General features: G+C 39.1%; 1 protein-coding gene across 2 annotated transcripts in view; it reads right to left on the bottom strand.

The window, feature by feature from the left end:
- Positions 1 to 9,169: 9,169 nt before the first annotated feature.
- WNT7B (Wnt family member 7B) overlaps positions 9,170 to 22,026 on the bottom strand; it is an 88,939-nt gene continuing 76,082 nt past the window's right edge. For both annotated transcript variants that reach the window (XM_026050342.1, XM_026050341.1), the window contains exons 3-4: positions 20,481 to 20,752; positions 9,170 to 9,660 (exon numbers count right to left, since the gene is read on the bottom strand). In XM_026050342.1, coding sequence (XP_025906127.1) covers positions 9,181 to 9,660; positions 20,481 to 20,752 — 752 coding nt within the window. In that variant the 3' untranslated portion in view covers positions 9,170 to 9,180. The remainder of the gene's footprint in view (positions 9,661 to 20,480; positions 20,753 to 22,026) is intronic.

The raw sequence follows: 22,026 nt of genomic DNA, 5'->3' as shown, positions 1-22,026 counted from the left end.
ACAAGCTTCATCTTTTCAGTTGTTCCATTTTTTTTAAGCTTCATGTGACTGCTTTTGTAAGTAGAATGGTGGGGTTCCCCCTTTCAGGTGCTTCAGGCAAATATAGGAACTATGATTCATTTTCTTTTGAGGCTAAGAATAAAAAATCTCATGGTTAGAGGTCATTTCCTATAGCTGAGCTATGGAAGAGAATGAGTGAAAAATGCTAAATCTAAAATGTTTGTAAACAAAAAGCTATTTTGAAAATTTTAAACTTGAAAAAGGATATCCAGAATAAGGTTTTCAAAAGTGAATGTCAGAACAACCTAAGCATTTCTGAAGTAGGTCTTAAAAGAGGTTTCTCGTTTTGATCGTTGCATGCTCTACTACCTGCCTCCTAGATTCGTAATTTGAGTGGAGTTTGGTGATAACTGTCATCACTTTTGGTAAGCTTCCAGCCAAGAGTTTGAGCAAGGCCTGATTTGATTTATTAATCATTAAATTGTTTGGGCTTACCTTGCAGGCACCTGTGGTTGAAAGGTAAGTTCAGTTCCCTTCTCTGTCAATTGGAGATGATGGAAGGCAGACAAACACTTCACTGCTCTTAAGTGCCAGCAAAAAGGCTTTCAGGACTGTGGCCAACACCCATTACAAGTACTTTTTGGATCTGTCTCAGCTTGAGTAGAGGCATTTTAACAGGCATCAGACTGGGAGGGAGTGGAACTGAAAAGGTGTAGTGGTGAAAGAAGCTCAAGTATACCCATCTAGGGAAAAGAGGCATCTCTTGAATGCAAAGAGTTTCAAACACAAAACTGAGAGTACTGTTTTTGAAGGAAGACAAATTGAGGTCCTTGGAAAAGCACCCATTTGGCTGTTTAAAAAAAAAAAAAAAAAAAAAAGATTTTGATTTGTTCTCATTATGGCAGGAGGGAAGAATGAGGAATGGAGAGAAAAAGAAAAGAGGAATGCCTGAGAGCAAAAATCATCAGTGTTGATGCATTTGACTTTTTTAGTATATATATACACAATAGAGATGCTCATACAAAGTCGAAGACCACAAAGGTTAACTAAACACTAACAGAGGGCCTCTGACTTATCAAATCTTCATTTATGCTTAAGGTGAGATTTCCCAAAATGGGGTTATAACCTCCTATGCCTTGCTTGCAAATATATGTCTACTGAATACTGCCTTCATTTTACAAAGCTGATATTTAGAGATACCTCTAAAATGGTGATAGCTCTAGATATAAATTCATGAGGGATCATTACATGAAATTAGAAACTGACACGTTACGAACCTCAAGATCAAGGAAGCAGAGTATGAGTAAAGATGTTGGGAAAGAAGAAGTGCTTGCCAAGCATGGCATTCCAACTTGTGCCTTGAATCCTCTTACTTTTACTTCTCCCTTTCTAAAGTGGAGGTGATAATTTCACTGAGTATCAGAGAGATCGTTTTTGCTTCATGGAAATGTTTCAGCACCGAGTATATGTAACRTTGCAAAGGATTTGGAGGTGAAGAGTGCTAGAGGTATAATTAGTCAGAATTATTGTGTGGGTGCATAAAATCTAGAATACTCGACTTCTGTAAAGAGACCTTCAACCAGGATAAAAGAATCTTGTTCAGAGGCTTATAGTAAGAATAAAATGTATTATTAATGCTTAGGAGTGGCTCTGTTTGACTAAGAAAAGGCTATTAGAACCAAGTATTTATGACTAAACACACTTGAATAGAAAACATGCAGAGAGAACCCTTGGTAGTTCATTTGTCAAAAGCTGGCTGCACTGTAGCCTTGTAATAATTATGTACTGGATATCACAGGCAGAGAAGCTGGTGACCGCAAACTTACTTCCTCATTCTTGCTCCTTCCTTCAGGAGTGGTTTGGATTAGGTAGTCAGCTGAAACTTCCAAAGCGCATATTTTGTTACCATGCTGCTGGAAGCCATCCCCAGGTATTTCTTGCTAATGTTCCCATTAAGGAGGTTCTTGATATTTTTTTTTTCCTTGCATGAAATGAAAAGATTATGAACGCACTGACTTAATGAAATGCTTCCCAGGTTCATTCGTGCACACCTGAAAGTGCACAGAGTAGAAAACAACCTGTGCAATGAAAAAAAGGCAACTGAACATTGCTGAGCAAAAGCCAACTACTCCCTCGTTCCTTGTTCTGAACAACAGATATTCTGTATCACCTAATGTCAACAAACAAGAGACTTTTTCCCACACCATTATATATTTACATTAACCTACTGTTTGAGCTTTGCATCTTGGCTTCTTAAGGCTATGTGATACCAGATGCCGGAATTGCTGGAACAAAATGCAGTGGGTGGACAAACCTGTCCTGCTGCATTGCTTCTAGTCATTCAAAAAGAGAAAGCATTTATCTGACTCATTACTGTAAATGTACACAATGGTGATGATTTTCTGACTGGAAGTGCCTGCAACTGCACAAAAGGTTAACATGGGTGCAAAGTAAGTGTATATCATGACACAACATTTGTGGATACCAGCCGGGGGAAACATTAAGTAGCTTATCTTTTGAAGAGAAAGATAAGGGAGACAGGTTGTGATGTGCTTGCCAATATCTATACATCACAACTGACGCTCTCCTGCATTCCAGTAAGTGCAGCAGGTAGGTCAGGTAATCAGAGCTCCAGACTGAAAACCAGGACCTCTGACTTCCAGCCCTAGGTGTTGATTTTTGCTGGGGCCTTATGTGGAACTGAATCATTTGTCCTCCTCTCTCTGAGCAGCTGAGTGGGGGAGAAAGTTCACGCAAACTTCCTTTTCTGCAACTGTAAAATGAGAGTTACTTGCTTGTCTTTGATGCCTACAAACTAAAAGATCTACAAATAAAAGAAAGTAGTGTTACCAGGTATTATAATGATGCTGCTAATTTGTCTACAAAGGAGTCAGAGACAACAAATTGCAGTCCCTTAGAAAAGCTGAAGAAAAATCTTAGAAAAACTGCGCCCAATAGCTGCCATGTATAATTTCCAAATATGTCCGTGGGCAAATGCACAGCCACACATGCACACATACATGTATATCTATATGTATGTGTATGGGAATAAATGTATTATATGTGTGTATGTTAATTTTCTTACTTGGATTATACCCTTCAATTTGAGAAGTGCCGGTTTTCTTCTCCCTAGATGACTAATCCACTTTAAGTATCGGTRTATCTTTGTCTTTAAAAGGTATAATGCCAAATACTTATAATACTCCAGAAAGTGTTGAGACACGTAGCTGTACTGTGCACGATGGCTAGCGTTGCTAACAACATATAGCCGTTAAGCTCCCCTGTTATTTTAACAAGTTAGCTGTAGGCTGAACTTGGCTCTAATGGGAGGCTGCAATCAGCGCAGGTAATTGCTGCGGGAGCCCTTCACCGTGGCCTGACGTGCTTAAGAATAGAGAAAGGAGCGTGGATATGCTCTGATAAATAAGCAGGAAAGCATGGCAATGTAGGCCTGCTAGGATTCTGCAGAACAAATACCATAATACCTCGTCAATAAATGGCTTCATCAAAATTATGGGGCATTGCTCTGGCTTTTACAGTTCTCTCTGAAGTGATTTCTGTGAGTAAATAATTCCTACATATATAAAGTGAGATATCAGGTGTGAGATACAAGAGCAGTATAATAGGAACAGAACAAGGAGAGGAGAGGAGAGGAGAGGAGAGGAGAGGAGAGGAGAGGAGAGGAGAGGAGAGGAAAGGAAAGGAAAGGAAAGGAAAGGAAAGGAAAGGAAAGGAAAGGAAAGGAANAAAGGAAAGGAAAGGAAAGGAAAGGAAAGGAAAGGAAAGGAAAGGAAAGGAAAGGAAAGGAAAGGAAAGGAAAGGAAAGGAAAGGAAAGGAAAGGCCAAGGCCAACATTACTGACATAACATGCTGTCTGTTCTAGAACTTGCAAAGCAATAAATACCTTGCAAAAAAAAATAAAAAATAAAAGGAAGGGAAATATAATTAATGCCCAAGAGCAGAGGAGGCCAACAATAACTGGAAAATGGGAGTTCATTCACACAACACAATTTTTGGTGCTTAAATTTAAACCAATAAATTAGGTGGTTTGTCTTGGGTTAAAAAGGGGAAGCAGGGGGTCCATCAGAATAGAAAGTTGAGCTCCTCCCCTGGAGCAACTTTGCTCTCGCTGTTATGGAGGGAGTCCAGGGAGACTGTCAGCTCACTGAACTAACATTTTAAGCTAAGTGGTGTGGATAGTCTTCAAAATGCCTTTGGATTTCCCCTTACCCAAAAATTTAGGGAAAGCTTCCTTTCATTTTCAGCTACTGGAATTAAACAATAAGGTCAAAATCTTGTTATCTCCTTAGGAATTCCTTTTAGCAGTATGGACACAATTATAGAAGGTGGATCTAAAATTTTGATTTTCCCTAAATTGCTGGACAAATGAAGGCAGAATCTAATCACACAGCTGGCTTTAGATGCAAACATTTGCAATATCTTGGTGTRGTAGCATTTGGTTAGGATCACCTATAAAACAAACACAAAAATACCCCAAAAATACAAAATTTTACAACATATATCTCTATATTGGTGGATTTTGCACAGAAAAACAAATCTTCACTTAAAAAGTGAAATGCAAATTTTAAAATTTCTGCTGTGTCTTTTCTGTCAGAGAGTCACCCTTGCAAGTTCCTGGCAGCAAKTAAAATACAGAAAGGGAGACACTTGCCAACTTTTGTATGTAGTTGCTTTCCCACAGATCATCCTGAGTCTGCAGAGATGCAGATGGAGTCTTCAAATTTAAATGAAAGAAAATCTGTGTGTGATGTTCAGCATGCAGTGTGGTCTGCTCTAGCTGCAGGAGGTTTCTTGCAAAAATCAGTATGGTGTTTTCTCTTAGGCAGAGTTTTGTTTGTGTATCCTGTATCATCARTCCTGTCAGTCTGAGCGAAGACTGTTGGGTCTTTACTGCTCTCCCTACTGCACTGCGTTCGCTGTGGGGACTGTCATTGCAAGAATACCTCTTGCAGCCTGGCAAGGAAATGAGCAGTCATGCCATCTAGTTATGACAACTGCCTCCAATTATGCAAATTATGCATAATTATCCCTAGTTTCACAGAAAGTGTTGTCTGGTGAACCCCAAGGTTTTGGATGCAAGACGCTCTCGCCATCAGTAGTGAAAGGCATTTCAAGTTATTCATGTGGGAAAGCTGGCGTAAGGAAAGGTCTTGATTTGTTACGTTCAATATTGCTTTTGATTTTTAAACTTAAATAAAGGAAGAAAGCGAGCCATGGAAAATATGTGTTTGAAACATCGGTTACCTACTCACAGCGTACTTTAGATTTGTTAAAAAATTTGCAAACCTTTTGATGAGTTTTGTCGACTTTCCAGATGGCGTTGTAGAAATGACTGTAATATTGCCATTTGCTGTAAAAACTTCCTCCAGCTCTATTAACAAGTTTCCCATGATGTAATTAGAAAGAAGGTGCAGTGTTTTCTTTGGCACCTGTGGATAAAATTCTGTGCATACTTATACTGGTATAAACCCAGGGCAACTCAGTTCATTTAATTGAAGTTATTCTGGATTTAGTTCATGTARAATTTGGCTATACCTTTATCTATAGCTGGATATCTGCCTTGAGGAGCAAATATAACAAAGGCAGTACATTTTCTTTAGACTTCGTATAGGAAGATMCTGTTCTCAGTATCAGGGGAATTGCTACTATTCTGACCAAGGTAAATTGTGTAAGAGCTTTTAGGTCCTCATTCAGCCAAGTTTTCAGATGTGTCTGTAACTTGCTTGAATAAACTGAAGCATATGTAAGTGACCGTGTATATGAGTGCAAGTAACTCTGTTCAGTCAATGCCCTCAGGCCTCTCCTCTACGCTTCTTCCTTTCTGTTCATCGGTCTGCAACAAGGTGCATGATAGAGAACCTTTTTGGAGTCTGCTGCAGGATTTCTATCCAAAAAAGAGAGAAATTTCTCATTTCTCTTCTCATTTAAACCAATAGAAGTCTGTGGTAGTATCAAGCTTGCAGCTAGCATGAGTTTCACTATGCCTCTGGTATAGGTTGATGACTGTGGATTGGAGTTTGGAGACTGTACATCATGTCTCATCTAAAGAAGCCTGTACACAAACAGCCTTTGCATAAGGCACTGTTGCCTTTTTTTTTTTCTTTTCTTTTTTTTTCTAGATAAATAACAAACAGAAAGAAGGGGGGATATAAGGGGAAAAAATTAAGTTTTAATAGAAACACATTTCATCCTTTGTTTTCCGCTTGCCATAAAACATTAACATAGTAAACAGATTGATCTTTGCTCTTATATTCTTTAATAACATACAGTATTTTGAGCTTTCTCGTGGCTAGGTATGATTAAACCATGCTGTGTTGCTGGTAGCATTCAAACCTCTATTGTCACAATTCTTTGACACCAAACAACTATCTTTTTTTTTAAATAAGATTGTTTGTAAGCAATTTCTATTCATAGATACCTTTGTTAAAAGGTTGTCCTGTGCTTTTCTGTTGTTGTTTTTGTTTTTTTAGGTCCCCATACAATAGTGGTAATGGAGTTTTCTGACCCAGACTGCTATTTCCTGGGACATAGTTCAAAGTCCATGCATTTCTGTGGTCAACCCCTGCTTTGTGCCATATATTACCTCTCTGAATGCCACACCCCCCACATGGGTGAAAATTTTATACGGTGCTCTGAAATATTATATTCTAGAAAACTTGTCCAATTGTAGGACTGTTACAATGAAGAACAGCTGAAATAGCTATTTGAAATAGAGGTGTGTGGGTGTGTTTTGTTATTTTCTTAAAAGGAAAGTGTCGCTTTGGTCCACTTTTCAGTGTGGTTGGTGTTATAATAAACTTTTTCTTTCTTTTTTAAACGCAGTGTAGTTCACAATAATTTAAAATACTCTATAGACATTTAAACATTATACATTTAATATTGTCCATATAGACATTATTGTAATAGACAATATGCCCAATATTGTCTATTAATATTGTCTATGTAGACATGTAAACGATATACAATAATATAACTTAATTGGATTCCTCAATTGTACTTAACAAATACTATTCTAATATATTTACAGTATCTAGTACCATAGACTGTGCATTACTGTGCTTGGGAGCATTATTCGCTTCCTGTCAAGAATGAAGTACAGTATATCACTATTATTCAACAACAGTACCCAAGAATCCAAGCAACTTGGATTATATGAATTATATGAAAATTATGTGAAGAGACTCAAGCATTTTGGAGGGGCACTGTTGGTTTTTCTGGAGTTGCACTCAAGGCAGAGTCCAAACTTGTAGCTGGTATTTAGAAACCAACAGCAGAAAAACAAACAAACAAGAGTCCTTCAGTTTGGGGTTGCTCCATGGGAGACTCATTACAGGAGCCTGATTTTCAGAGGGTGAGTGCTTGCTGTCAGGAAGGCAGGTCCTCATCAGCGTTGCAACYGAGGTCCCTACATCTTTTGTTACTTTTGCTAATACAGGCCCAGACATTAGGGAAATTATCCTAGGTTATTCACATGCTCAGCATGGGGACATTTGGAGCTGTAGATCTACCAGCTCCGTGCCCCAAGAGCACTCTGGTGTGGCAAGTGCTTCCATATCATATAGGGAGGCCCCGTGGCTGTGCAAGCTCTTCTTAAAAGAAATAAAATGAAACAAATCTAGAAATGCAGATAGGCAGACATTAGGAAACTTTTAATTCGAGTTTTCTGAAAGCCAGTTAGAGATCCTACCTACAAGCATGTGTTGTACAACATTAAATGCGTTTTATTGTAAGTGGGTGTATCTGGTTCTTGGGGTTAATAGCACTAGATGCTACAGTAGTAAAATGCTGGAGGATTTTTTTTAATCCTTCTTAAGGAAAGAGTGTGTGAAATATAATTGAATGCTGCTTTCCATATATGCATGTATTTATTGGGGATATGTTATTGCCAACTGCACAGTAACAATGACATAAATTAACTGAAATATTAGCTTTCTTATGGTCATGAAGCTGTCACAGCTCACAGGCTGCAGCAACCTGGAGTCCAGCTATTGCATTTTTGTCGTATTCCCAGTCCAGATTGATGATAGGTATTAAAACTATTGGCAATAATTAATAAGATTTAACTGTCCAAAGGGGAAATGTAACTCTCGGAAGACCCTGCCAGTGCATTTGACTGCAAAGCAAAACCTTTGATATTTAATGAACCACGTCTTTGTGTCTTAAAACACACCACAGTGAGCGGAGGGTATGTGCTCCACGTCTTGAGCCTGAATYTACAGGAGTCATTCTTATTCAGGAGGCAAGCGGGAAAAGTCTTTATCAAGTATTTGTAACCACAGTTTTGCATGATCTTTTTTTTTGCTCAGTTCTGATAATTGCTTAAGGTCTACAGTAATTAAACTCTCTATAGTGGAGTGACAACAGATCAGTAGCATTGAAGAACTTAGGGAGAACCAAATACAAAAATCATAAAGTCAGAGTTCCAATAAGTTTACATTTAGTACAGAATTAAGACATAGCTACCCGTTAGTGCTTAGAATTTTTTGATACTATTAAAATCATAAATAATTATTTTTAATGTTCATTCAAAGAGTTCCAGTGTCACTGGCAGCTGATGTAATTTTGTGAACTTTTTTTTTTTTTCAAACTGATAGTGGAGTATTTCCACCACAGATTTTGTCTCCCTATCAGTTGTAGTTTTCTCTCTACCTGTTTGGTAAAAAATGTAGTTTTTTGCGTTGACTGCTGTGTTGCAGTCAATGAAGATTTCATTTCCTTAAAAAAAAAAGTCGTTATTTGCACAGGGCTTGGGCTTTTGTTGTTGATGTTGTTAAATATGAGATTGTCTCTTTTTCTTTCAAATTTTGTGGGAGCTGCAGTGCAGTCAGCTTCTCTGATATGTATAATTTAAATGCTTACTAGGAGAACTCTACAACACCCAAGCTGTATTAAAAAAAAAAAAAAAAAAGAGAGAGAAAGGTTCGTGTAGTTGCCAAAATCGCCTTAATCTTGTTGCCCTTATTTCCAAAGCAGTTTACAACAGCTAGCCAGCCAAAATGCACCATCCTTAGAAGTGTAAGCAGTGGGGAGGGATTGGTTTATTTATTTATTTTTTTTTCCCAAAGAAGATGAGATGTGCAAAATGACGCTGTAGTCGTTTGTTGTACTCCACTTTCTCCACCCATGGCGAGCCGCTCTGTTCGTGCGAGCACRATGCCGTTATTTGCAGGTGAACACCTCTGTCCGCTCGCTACACGTGTTGCACTTCACAAAGCAGCACCAGTGGAATTTGCAATTGCATTGCCACACTTTGGTGTACTGGTGGGTGTTGTAGCCTCTTCCACAGCACATCATGTCACAGCCGTCCGCGTTGGGAGACGTGCGGTTGCAGAGCCGTCCCTGGGTGCCGACACTGCCCGTGGAAGCATCTTCCTCGCAGTAGTTGGGTGACTTTTCAATATACACCAAATCTGTCTCCATTGGTTTCTGATAGCTTTTAATCTGCTTGATCTTCAGGAAAGTTGGCTGTCTTAGTCTACTGGCTCGCACCACTTCCACTTGCACTGCAGCATTATATTTCTCTTTCAAAATATATCCAATCTCTCTGAATTTGGGAAGTGTGGTCCAGCAAGTCTTAGTAGTGCAGGAACCTGAAACTCCATGGCACTTGCACTCCAATTTCATTCTCTCCTCGAGAACCTACATATTCAGACATTTGAATATGGTTACTGGATGAAAATGATATTGCAAGATAAAATCTCAATTGGTTAGTTTATATTAACCCTAGTTCATATTAACCGCAGTTGAAATTTTTCAAATGTGTGCTTAGAAATATTTGATTTGATCCCAGCAAAATGGTCATAACACTTTTTGTTTTACACGATACTTTACATGATCAGATGATACATGATTTACATGTTTTACATGATACTTTACATGATCAGAAATAAAACGTTCTACCATTGTATAAGAAAACACTCGTATTCCGTTTGGAAATAATGGAAAAGATTTACTTAAATTTCAAAAGATGTGGTTTTAGAAACACAGTAATTCACGGGACTCCAGTGATTTAAAATGATTTTCAAACCACTTCTATTTTGAAAATAGAAAAAAAAAAAAAGATTCAGAGTATTTAAGCTTAATTCCTTTAAGTAATGTTGATTTTTTTTAATGGCTAAAAGATTTGACCAGTATTAACTTTCACCTATGTTGCATGGCTTCACAGTCATTGTAAAATAAAAACTTTCAGCTGTACCAGCAGTATGAATAGTTATACATCTATTAACTGTTTAATCCCAGGACAAACCACTGCCTTTAAGAGCAGGGCTTTTGCAGTAAATGAAGCAAATACATAGCCATAGATACAGATTTTTGGCACCAGCATCCCGATGATGCAACATCAGAGGAAATAAAATATTATGGTGTGAGCTGGAGGAGTAATTGCCCCAAAGAAGCTAATCTGTGTTTTCCTGCCCTTGTGCTACCACTTGAGTCAGACAGCCTGCCATTGCACCCAGAATCATCATTAGCTTGTGAAAGGCAGAAAAGCAAAGCAGACTGATCTTTCTGCTTTGCAACGGGATGCTAGCGAAGAAATATGAGCCCCCGAGCTTGTCTTGAAGCATTACTGATGCTGCAGGCCATCTCCTGTGGTGGTTTCATTGCGAATCCCAGAACATGACTGAAATGGGCAAGGGATAAAAGGGCAGAAATCTGAGTACAATGGCATAATGAAGCAGAAGGGAAGTAAAAAATGCTTACTGCTTAAGAAACTGGCCTTAAAATAAAAGCTGTGCAGCTTTGGTTATCCCTGCAAATAGAGGGCACCCTCCTGAGTTGTTCGAGTTTCACTTAAATTGTATGTTTTGTTTTTTCCCCAAATTTCTGGGGTTTCAATATTAAAGAGGATATTTTGCTTTGACTCTCTCTTGCCAACATACAGTAGCAAGTATAAGACAGCTGAGCATCCAGTTCAAAAATACCTTAGATTTTCTTGGACTGCATGCTGTCCCTAAATCAAGATGGAGTGTTTTTGGTATTCAGAGGCAGAAAAAAGGCAATTCACAGGAAGGTTTACTGGCTGTAARGAAGCTCTTAGTGATGCAACTACTCTGAAAAGAAAATCAAAGGGGGCTACAAACTGCTTTCCTTGGACACTGGGAAGGCCACTGCTCTCTAAAGGGCTGAATCACCTTTCTGACTTCCTCATGGAAAGATGRGAAGGCAGAGCTGGCAGCATTTCACCAGCCATTAGTAGTGTGAGACTGCATGAAATGTTCTGGGATCTTTTAAGGCTCCACTCTCTCTGCTACATGTCTGTGCCGGAAGATGTTACTGGTCGAAGACTCCAAACAAGGTTCCAAACCTGTTCCAGAAATCTGTGTGAAAATAGTCTGCTGGTATTTAGGTGTGTGTGAATGCATAAAAAAAATTAAATGCTTACAAGCATTGCTTGCTAACTCTAAAGCATGGTTTCCTAAACCAGACTGTTTCTACAGCCCTCTCTTAATCGCTAGCCAACATGCAGTTTTGCTGCAAAACTTGCAGCAAAAAAGTGAATGGAGGCAGCCTTTTGTACACCTTCCCCAGAGAGCACCACAGGATGCAAGGGCTCCCTGAAAAGTGCTAGCAATGAGGCCAGCCTTGTCGTCACACCTAAGTTCATCTTTCCCCTTTTTTTTTAACTAGAAAAAAAAAAGTTGTGAAGAGCAGGTTTACGGGCTTAGTAAGTGTGTTGTCAGGTCCTGGGTGTGTTTGTAATGTCTATTTTTCAGATGGAAAGGGCCAAGTCAGCAACTTGCTGCAAGAGCTTGCAAGATTCGAATTCTTGGGCAGGCTCAGCACCCTGGACATTGTTCCAAGGAGCCTCAGGATCTCTTCTTGATGAGCTTCCTTTCCGCTAGAAAAACTTGTGTTGTTCCCAAAAGCAAAGGTATTGCCCCTTGCAGTGTCCTAGCTGATACTTTTATACATGTATGTTTAGCTATTCATGTGCAGATACGTAGACTTGCTCAGGCAAACGTATTTGGTTGATATGCATAGCCTTATACACTCTAAAGTACAATCTCCAGCAACTTTATCTGCCTCAATTTCTTTTTTTGTTTATTTTCTGAAAGTCTAGTTTCATGTTTGATTTTACTGTATAGATGCGGAAATCTGATTTCTTTGCTGTATGCTTTGAAATGTTCCTTATGTTTATGATCATGGAAAAACTTAAAAATACAAGCCCTACAGGCTCAAAATAGAAAGGAAAAAAAAAAAAGAATTCAAAATGTATTAATTCATGATACTGAAGCCAATGTCACAGTTCAAAAAAAATTTTTTTAGAGCTTTCTCTCATGATTTTGGAATGCTTGGGGTTACAACACTGAGTGCAGGCCCAATCATCAGGTAGTTAAATTCCTAAATGCTATAATTTGTGTGCCCACAGTCAGCTGTGGGTATAAAATTGTGCCCAAAAACTTGGAGGTCAGGGAACAGAAGGCCCGAACTAAGCAGATTCAAAGTAAGATGTTTTCTGTTTCCCCACAGATGCAGCTGAACACTCTTTTCCAGTGCCCTCCAGCTTTCTAGGAGGTGCCCTCCTGCTTTCTTTGAAGCTCTTGAGATGTCACACAGAGATCCCTGATGGCACAGTCCGAGGTTACGCTGCTGTCTGGTAGCTGACCATTTACACAGTAAGTATCACCTTATTCCTTGAGTATTTCAGGGAGTTTTCGCACTTGCAAGCGAGAGACCTCTAAGCCTGGCCAAGGTTGTAGAAGTTGACCCTGTACACTTAATATGTAAATGAAGACTAACTGGCATTTCCTTCCTAACTGTCCTCAGCAAAATGCCCTTCAAAGCTTTGTCCCTGAGCCTTAGCCTAATTTACTCAAATCTAATACRTTATCCCAGGTTGGGTTCCTGATTAAAGACGGAAAACCATTAGCTCGTGTGACCCACTCTTGTAGCAGTTTCACTTGTCATATGTCAGTACTTTGTATCTCATCTTGAATAGTTTACAGCAAGAGCTACTTCCCAAAGCAAATTCCTATCACTGTGCTGCACTGCTTCAGACTAGCGATAGGAACATTCTTTAGGTCTATTTTCCGCATACAGGCCTACTCCCACTCCAGTATGATCTTGCCAAGCAAAATTTTCTTACTACTGCTGCTACTTTGTTAAATGAATTATGAAATACAGTGTTCAAGCTTTTCTATTCCACGTATTTTTATACCTATATAAATCATACACTGAAAATGCAATCATGATGGTTTGACTCTCATGACTGGGGGTCATCCGCTGCCAGTAAAGTAGAAAAACCTTGCAAAGACTGATTAAAGCAAAAAGATATGCACAAAAAGAAATCCATTTTTCAAGTTCCATATCTAGACCCAACTGCATAATATCAGATACAGTTTCTGTACTTATTAAAAATCCTATCTGGATAGAATATGTAAAAACAATAGTAACACTTTGTGTGTGTTTGTTTTGGCTTGACTTTTCTGGTTTGTGTTTTCCTTAGTGGAAATGCACATTTTTGGACCAGATGTTGAATGTAACAAAATCCATATTACTTTTTGACTGCAGTATCACAAAGAAATAGAAAACTTCAAGAGTTTTCCCCCATCAAACACGCTGGTGATCAACTTTTGCCTTGAGTAATCCCAATACCAAGAGAGATGGATTCTGGTGTTAGGATATCATCATTGCCTTTAATACTCAAGCATCTGTAGCCATGAGAGCCTCTGGCTTATAGCTTGTACGTGGCCACTGTCTAACTTTAGTACAGCCTAGGGTGCAGCACTACTGTCAAAATGCTGATCTCAAAGACCCATCTGGGAAATAAAACTGGGTTTTGTTTGCTTATTTTTTTGGAGTCTTGAATAACTACGGGTTCTAATATTAGTAGGATGTAACTCTACTCTTCTAATACAAATATCATTAGAATATTCTTCATTAATAGCAAATCAGAGAACCCAAAATAGAAGAGTTCATGTCACATCTCATCGGCCTGTGAAGTACCCGGCCCCGTGAAGGAAAGACTAGTACTCACTGTGAACTAGGCACCGAGCCAGCAAGAGAGGAATAAGGATGCTTCAGATATGTATTTTTTTCTCTTGCACAACCCAGTTCAGAAGCCAATCTATCTGGCATCAAAATAGTACTTATACTTTGCAGGATGGGAGATGAAGACTGTGTTTACTGCTCTCGTGTCACACCCCTGTTTTTCTCACTCTTTAGTCTGATGGGAGCGTGGAGCCACCTCTTTGCAGCAGGTCCAGATCCAGCCGCAAAGCCCGTGACAGGCCGGACTCCAGCAGGACTGAGGAGCCTGAACTCAGTTGCTCCTGCCCTTCACCAGCCTCTCAAGGTAAGGCACCTACTGCAACAGTATCCCCACTGAATGCATGTAAAACATGGAAGGTGGCTCTCTCTTCACCCAAATTCCCCCTCTTGGCTAGCAGGAAAATACACCTTGGATTTTGGGACCTGCTGCACATCAGGTGAATGTCATTACTGTTAGTAGTGTTAAGAGGACGGACTAGAGAGCCTTACCAAGCAATGCCTCTTCCCTACCTTCTACAATAGAGATAATGGTTTCTAAAACGTTGCATTAATTTTGAGCAATAAATTGCTGCAATTGGCCAAAACCTTCTGCACTTTATTTTTTTCTTTCAGTGAAATGTTAAAAACAAAAATCTGGAGAAGCACCCTTTATCTTTTCTATAGAACGTGCTGTAAAGCTGGCAGACAAAACCTTAATTATCATCTTAATGGGATGAAAGTATTTCATCTTGTTTTTATAAGGTCAAACAATATAGGCACGTCTATTTTCTGGGAGTAAGGAGTGGGCTGTGCAGTAATATTTTGCTATGTGCATGTTATGTGGTCCTGCAGACATTGCATCATATGCATGCCCATTTCTAGAATAAAACCATTTAGCAAATTCTCAAATATTTGGCTATTTTTCCCCTCTAATTTTCAAACAAGATGTCCAACATGCTGGGATAGTACCAGATGTAGCTTCTGGCAGTCAGTATGCAGGGAGTGTTTCTGGAAGAAAAAAATAGGCTAGTAAATCTAGCCCAACTGGAAGCAGGAGAACTACCCTCATGAGATTTTGAGCCAAAGTTTGCATACTCAGGACATATGGATAAGCATTAGCTATCCATATAACCCACCCAAGCTGTAACACTGAACTTTGTGAAGCTGGATTTATATCTGCCTGCAGATCAATTTAAGTGGGAAAGTGGAAAGTATGCCATCAAGCACAGCTATCGTAAGCTTTTCTTTCATGAGTATTTTCACCCTGGATGTGCAGTGAAATAGTTCATTTCTTTTAGAGAAAGAAACTTTCAGCGAATCATGGGCCGAGGGCTGTAAAACGCGGAAAGTCACATTCTTTAAATCGCTGAAATGTCTTAGGAACCAAAGTCACATTTTGAAGAACTTTTTATACATAGAGGAACATAAGATCAGTTAGCTTTCTCTTTGAAACTGAGATGAAACCACCATGGCAACTTTGGTGCATTTCATCCAGAGTTTCTTTTTGCAGGTTATGTCTAAACTCTGTCTCTAGCTGGGCGCCAGTCAAGGCATATTTTATGCACATAGAGATAGTATATATATAGTATATATAATTATGTACATACATACACACCATGTATATATCTATATACATTCATCCACATATATATAATGAATGGTGACCATCAAATCACCTCATTAGCTGTTCTGCCGCCAAAGCGTGTCAGCAAAAACCCTTCCCAGTACCACAATTCTGTGGCACCAGTAACTTTGAGAACTAGTTAGGGCTTAGATGGAAATGTTGTCCCAAGTAATTGAATAATCTCATTTAAAGAGAGTCTGATTTTTTTTTTGTCCCCACACTCTTATTGTTTCAAATGTAAAATAAGATGCTGTCATCTTCCAGGCATTCCAAAGAAACAACACAGAAAACAAACATTGACATTACAAAGGGATAAATATTGGGATGGTACCAGGCTGAACTTCTGGCACTCAATATTGTGGGTGTGTTTCTGGAAGGAGAAAAAATATGCCCGCTTTTTCACCACATAACCACAGTCATTGTCTATAGCAAGAGCCTAATTGATTGATAAACTGTTGGAAACATTTATTCTCTTCTTTTGGTAAAAGCTGTGATCTGCTAGCAATTTGTCAGCTTGTTCTTTTAGCTTCCTCCTTAAAAACAAATAAACAAACCCCTCATTTTTCTAATTGAGTTTCCCCAGGAGAGCAGGTCATTGTTTTGAAGCTTTCAACAAAAATTTAAAATTAATGGCATACATTCCCAGATGTTACTCTTTCTAAGTTCATTTATCCCAGAATAAAGATACTTGCTGCTAAAAATACTTGGTGGAAAGCTGTCTCATAAAACAGCATCAAAGCTGTCTTGGGTTTGTTGGTATCTAATTTTTCATTACTCTATCAAGGTTTTGCCCACAGATCTCTGTAATCATTCGGATTTGCAGCAAACCCTTCTTTCCCCTTTTCAAAGCAACATTTGCATTAGGCTTATGCTAGTCTTCCATGGCAAGGGAACAGGTGGAAGGTTAGTTTACCACATTTGTACTTTCCATTTTGAATCATAGAAAACATTTAAAATGTAAAATGTAAAAGCAAAAAAAATTTGCTTTTTTACACAACGTCGTGCTATTTTGTCACAAAGCATAAATCTTCCATGAGTAGCATCTCCTGTCATTAGGAGTCCCTAAGTTAGCCTTTATTTCTTCCAAATGACACTGACTGCATGTTTGTTATTTTGTTACTGGTGCCTTTCATTACAAATATATTAGAAACTTCACAAACTGTCATTAGCTGAAACGATTTTTAGAAATGCAGTGTAGGAGATTCAGTCTTTCCACAATTGCCAGAAATTCCCTGAAAAGCCCAAATATCTGTTTATAGAGGGTTTTTTTTTTTTTTCAAGGAGGTACCTTATTAGAGGTAGACCATCCCTGCTCCAGAATCAAGTTAAATGGCATCCAAATCTGTCTCCCTCCTCCATCTGTTTTCTGAAGTTTGTATAATTATTTTTAGTGTGCTGTTTTTTTCTCAAAAAGAAGTTCCTCAGTGTTCTATTTTCAACAACAGTGAAATATCAGCAAGCCARCTTTTGAGAACATCCCTATGATAGCAAAGCATTACAGTCAGATTATAGTTAGGGAAGTTTTTGACCCCTAGGCATATCTGAGAGGGGGAAGAGGCAATTCTAGGACAGGCATCAGGAGAGAATGAGAGCAGACAAAATTCCTGCCACAGTCCATGAAACTTTCCTTGCAGTGGTTTAGTACTATCCAAATTATTGCATGGGGTTGAAAATGCTGGCCAAGCTTCTGAATAATGTTTCTAGTAGTGGTCTCCTCAACACCTGACAAAAGTCTAATGACGTCATTGAGGGTCGTCCACTGACTTCAGAGCAAGTTGGAAATTTTAGGTGGCACTGGGGGTTCTTTGCATCCTTTTGTTCTTGATGTTTCTCTACTAGGCAGCTCTGGGTTTTAGAGAGATGACTAAAATTAAAATAGTAAATTTATGGACTATATATTGTTGGTCTTACCCAATCCCCAAATCCAGTTCAATAACAACAATAATTAAATAAGGACTGGTTAGCTTTATGATTATAGATATAAAATGTTTATATATATATATATATATATATATAAAGTGGAAGTCTTGTTGAATATAAGATCTTGAAGAGCTGAACTAACTAAAGTTCATATTCAAGTTGTCATTATTTTCCCTCCTCCCTTAACACTATAAGGTATTGATAAGATTGAACTGTAACTAAGATTCACCTGGTGAGTTCTCTGCAGGAACCTATGAAACCATATATTTTATTTACTATCTTGTCAGTCCTACCCTAAGGTAGTTGTAAGATTTTGAAAGAGGAAACAAGAAGGGTGTAAATTGAGTGAAATTGAGCAATAGTGCAGTCATAAATGCAGTATTTCTGGCCTAAGTGTGAAAAAAGGACCATGTTGAATATATCAGAATGGCATTTCTATGTAAGTAAAGTTCCTCATCGAGATTTTGTTTCTGTTTATTTCACAGTTTAATCTAAGCTTACCCAGATTCCTCAAAGCTGCCAAATATCAGATGAAAGTAGGAGGTTTGAAGTTCATCTGAATTCACAAAATAAACTTGTGATTTCAGGTTGAAATTGCCTAAAATTCTGTAGCTCCATAAAACTCCAAGCAGAAAACAACACAACGCAACATATCCATGTTTCCAGAATTTTTCCTCTAACTTGGAGTTTCAGTCAATCCTCAAATTCAGAATATCTAATTTATACAAACACCAGATGATCTCAGAAGAACCAAAATCACCAAGTATAATGTACTCTGCAACTTTGCATGTTCATCTCATGGGAATGTATGCCATAATACCAACATTATTTCTAGATATGGCCCTCAAACCATCTTTTATATGATCACGTTCCTCAGGATCTGATGGGTTGTACTTAAAAAAACAAAAACAAAAAACAAACAACTTCATCAAACAGTCTCAGTCAACCTAGCTCTTCAAAATGATGGATGCATTAATGATTATAATGAAAATATATGGATATAAATGACTACTGAAAAATAACAAGAACAATGAAGTTGGTGAATTGCAAAACATTATTTGTAAAGAACTGCCTTTGATGAAAAAGTCTCTTTGGTTAGCCTTTTTCTTATCTCAAAAATACTAATGATGTGAGTGATATCGTTTACTTTTGCAGGAGCATTCACATAAAATGAAGTTCTGAAAAATGTTAAAATAAATGCATTTGCATGAGTACTGCTAGCAGAAATATTTGTACAAACACACGTTTCTTTGGTTTACTTATATCCCCCTCTTTATGAAATTCTGATGAACAGTAAAAATATGATTTGCTTAATAAGAATCAGCAATGTGGTCTAGTGGTTACCAAGCTGTATTTAGAATGGAGGGATCTGGGATCAGTGCCTAGCTCAAATACTGATCTACTTTCTGCCCTTAGGCAAAGGACTTTGCTGTTCTCTATCTCTGCATCCACTTTTGCTCCTCCGGCCTTCCTTAATATATAGACTACAAGATGTTCAAAATGGGATGTGTATCATCATTTAGGGGGGATGGGATTCACATGAACCATCTAAGCAGTAAGTGTTCCGTTGCAAGTTGAATTTGTGGCTTTCTTCTGTTTTTGCCTCCCAAGGCAAGGTGAAATGATGCTAAGGTGAAAGACCTTGACTAAGGGTGATGATCAAGCCTTGGAACAGTCTTCCACGGAGCAGTACTCCTGTATTAGATGCCCTTAACCATCTGACAGAGCAGTTTTAGGGAAAATAAGAGTGCACCACTCTGAAGGATGATTTGTGCTCTAGAAGTCAGTGCGCTTCTATTGTGCTCTTCTGAATCAGTAGCTTCCCTCACATCTGAGTCCTGTCTCTTCACTTGGGATGATGCACCCACATTTGGTCTCTTTCCTCACTTTGAATTTAACATAATACTTTCCCTYCGGTGGGTAGCAGCCCATAGAAACCCTTCAGTTTCAGTGCACAACTGACTGCAATCCCCTGGAAGTTTTGTGCGTTCTCCAAAATACAGACTGTAAGATGAYTGCAGTGCATCTGCCACCATCAATTCAGCCATCTCTGAGGTTGACCTCAACAAATACTGCTTGGTGTAGAATAAAAACATACACTGTTTTAGAGAAGAAAATATCAGTCTGACTTTGGGGGCTGCATGGGCTGCATAGTGTATTGGAGTCTCCTACTACACAATATATATGCACTTGGAAGAAGCCACACTTCTTTCTAAAAAAAAATTGAGTGAMAACATTTTGAAGGAGATCATAAAAGTCTCTTCTGAGGCTGGTGTATATTGTGTAGAAGGGTTTATCTTACTTTTTTTTAAAAAGGGCAAACTTTTTAAAGGGCAAAAGGATAGATATTCAATGGACATAAACATAACAGAACTATGCCAATTTATTGTTTCAATTGCAAGGAACTCTGTCATGGTTGTAGACATGAAGCTGTTTCTTCTTCCAAAGTGACACTTATCATGAAGCTGTTTGTACCTTGCCAGGGAGAAGTGGACAACTGTGTATTTGCTCTTATGTATTTGATTAGAGCTGTGGTCAAAGAAGCATTTTGTTCTTGGATGGAATAAACAGCAGCTGGTGCTGTGGGAGTTCAGCAGTACAGCTATCTAGTCCTGCCCCATCACAAGCCCATGATCTCTTGCTAGATTTTTGCAAGAGAGATGGAAAGCAAATATTTATTATTACCCCAGATAGGTCCAGCAAAGTCTTGACTGTTAGTGGATGGACTGGAAAGAAGGCTTAGAAAGCAGAAAAATTTAGAGGAACAGTGACAACAGAGTGACAACACAATATAGACGTTAAACTCTATTTAACGTGTAAATTGATGTGTGTGAGGGACACCAGCAGAGAAAGAGGTGGATTATAGTGGAACTCCTCCTTAGACCAATCCAACCTCCCCGCTTCCTTCAGCACGTCTCCCCATCCCTCATCCCTTCCAGAATACCTTTCTCCCAGCCTCGTTGTTGTGCAAGTTCATTAGCCGCCGAGCGTTCTTCTTGATTTCTCGGGCGTCCACAAACCTCCGGGAGAACTCAATGCCGTATCTGATATCCGCAGAGCAGCCTCCCCATTTCCAGCCCTCCTCCTGGTTGTAGTAGCCCTGCTTCTCCCGGTCGCAGCCGCAGTTGCTGAGGTTGCCCTGGCTGCAGGCGGCTGTGACGGCGTGCGCAACGCCGGCAGCAGTGATGGCGTAGGTGAACGCAGCTTCCCTGCTCCCTGTGGAGACAAGTCAACAGCTGGTGGGTTTTGCAGAAAGGCAGCGCTTACCAAAAAAAATACCCACGTGGCGTGCTGCAGCAGCAGCAGGTGGGAAGGTAAGGAGAGCATAACTACTAATGTCTATTCCTCATTCTTAAAAAAATTACATGCATGTTTTAAATGCTTGGCTAGACTGAGGCATGGTGGCCCAGGTAAGCACCAGCAATAGGACAATCCCATCTCACACCCTAAACCAAAGGGGAGCTGAGCAATGCATTTGGTATGTTGCTGAGGTGAGGAAACACAGATTGCTTGTGCAGGATCTAGCCAGGTTTGCTCACTCAGTGGGACTGTATGCTCAGATGATTAATAGGTGAGCTGCTGATAGCAATGCTCACTAGAAGATAGGTGCTGGTTTTAGGAGTTAGCACTGCATGGGAAAAGGGAGCATTCAGACAACTTAAGAAATACTCTTTCAGATAGGCAGGAGGGCTAGGATGCAAAATGAACAAGGTCATTCACCCATCTTTAGAAATGTTGCAGCAGTGCCCTTTGTTAGTCCTGTCTGCCAAGGAGAGTAAAAGAAGCCTGTGAAGCCAAGATTTAGGCGGGCGCTTATTTTCTTTCAAGGTAAGGTAGAGACCAGCTCTTTTCTTTGCTGTAACTCCTCTTTCTCTCTCATACCGAGGCAATCTTCTGCCTTAGCTTAGCTCTTGGATGTGCAAGGCATAGTGAACTGCTGCAGCATCTTTATTTCCTCTGAAACAGCTATGATACTGTATGTAAGCAAAGCTTGTTTWTGTGTAAAGTTCTGTTTTTCTTCTTTTGTAATGCTCTACATGTCAAGGTCCCTTGTTCCCAATTCTGTATGACAGCTGTTGATATGGACTGTATGAGAAGAGGCAAATAAACTCATTTCTTTATTGGGCACTGATTGACTGAGTCGCCTTTGGGATCCGTAAGCAAAGAGACTCAATGGCAGAATGATTGAAAGGGATTCTATGSCTACACCCCACTCTGCAGTCTGTGATTGACTGAATTTAGGGCTGGATCGTGGCTCTCCATATTTTGCTGTTCCCCTTTAAAACATTTCCCTACAAGACTATTTCTCAGTGCTATCATCATCTTCTTCTGTGTATTTATCTGGTGATAAATAGACAATCTTGTTGTACCACAGCCAAAGAATAACTGCAAAGAATTTGTAGAAAGTTGCTGAAAYGCTTTAATGACCACACACAGAGCTTTGACATGGTTAATGGCTTTGAGAAGGGGAAAAGGAAAAAAAAAAAAAA

Source organism: Nothoprocta perdicaria, unplaced genomic scaffold, assembly GCF_003342845.1.
Source record: "Nothoprocta perdicaria isolate Ctin4 unplaced genomic scaffold, notPer1 scaffold_68, whole genome shotgun sequence".
Lineage (NCBI taxonomy): Eukaryota > Metazoa > Chordata > Aves > Tinamiformes > Tinamidae > Nothoprocta > Nothoprocta perdicaria.
Note: the sequence above shows the minus strand (reverse complement) of the source record. Positions and strands in the feature narration are given on the sequence as shown.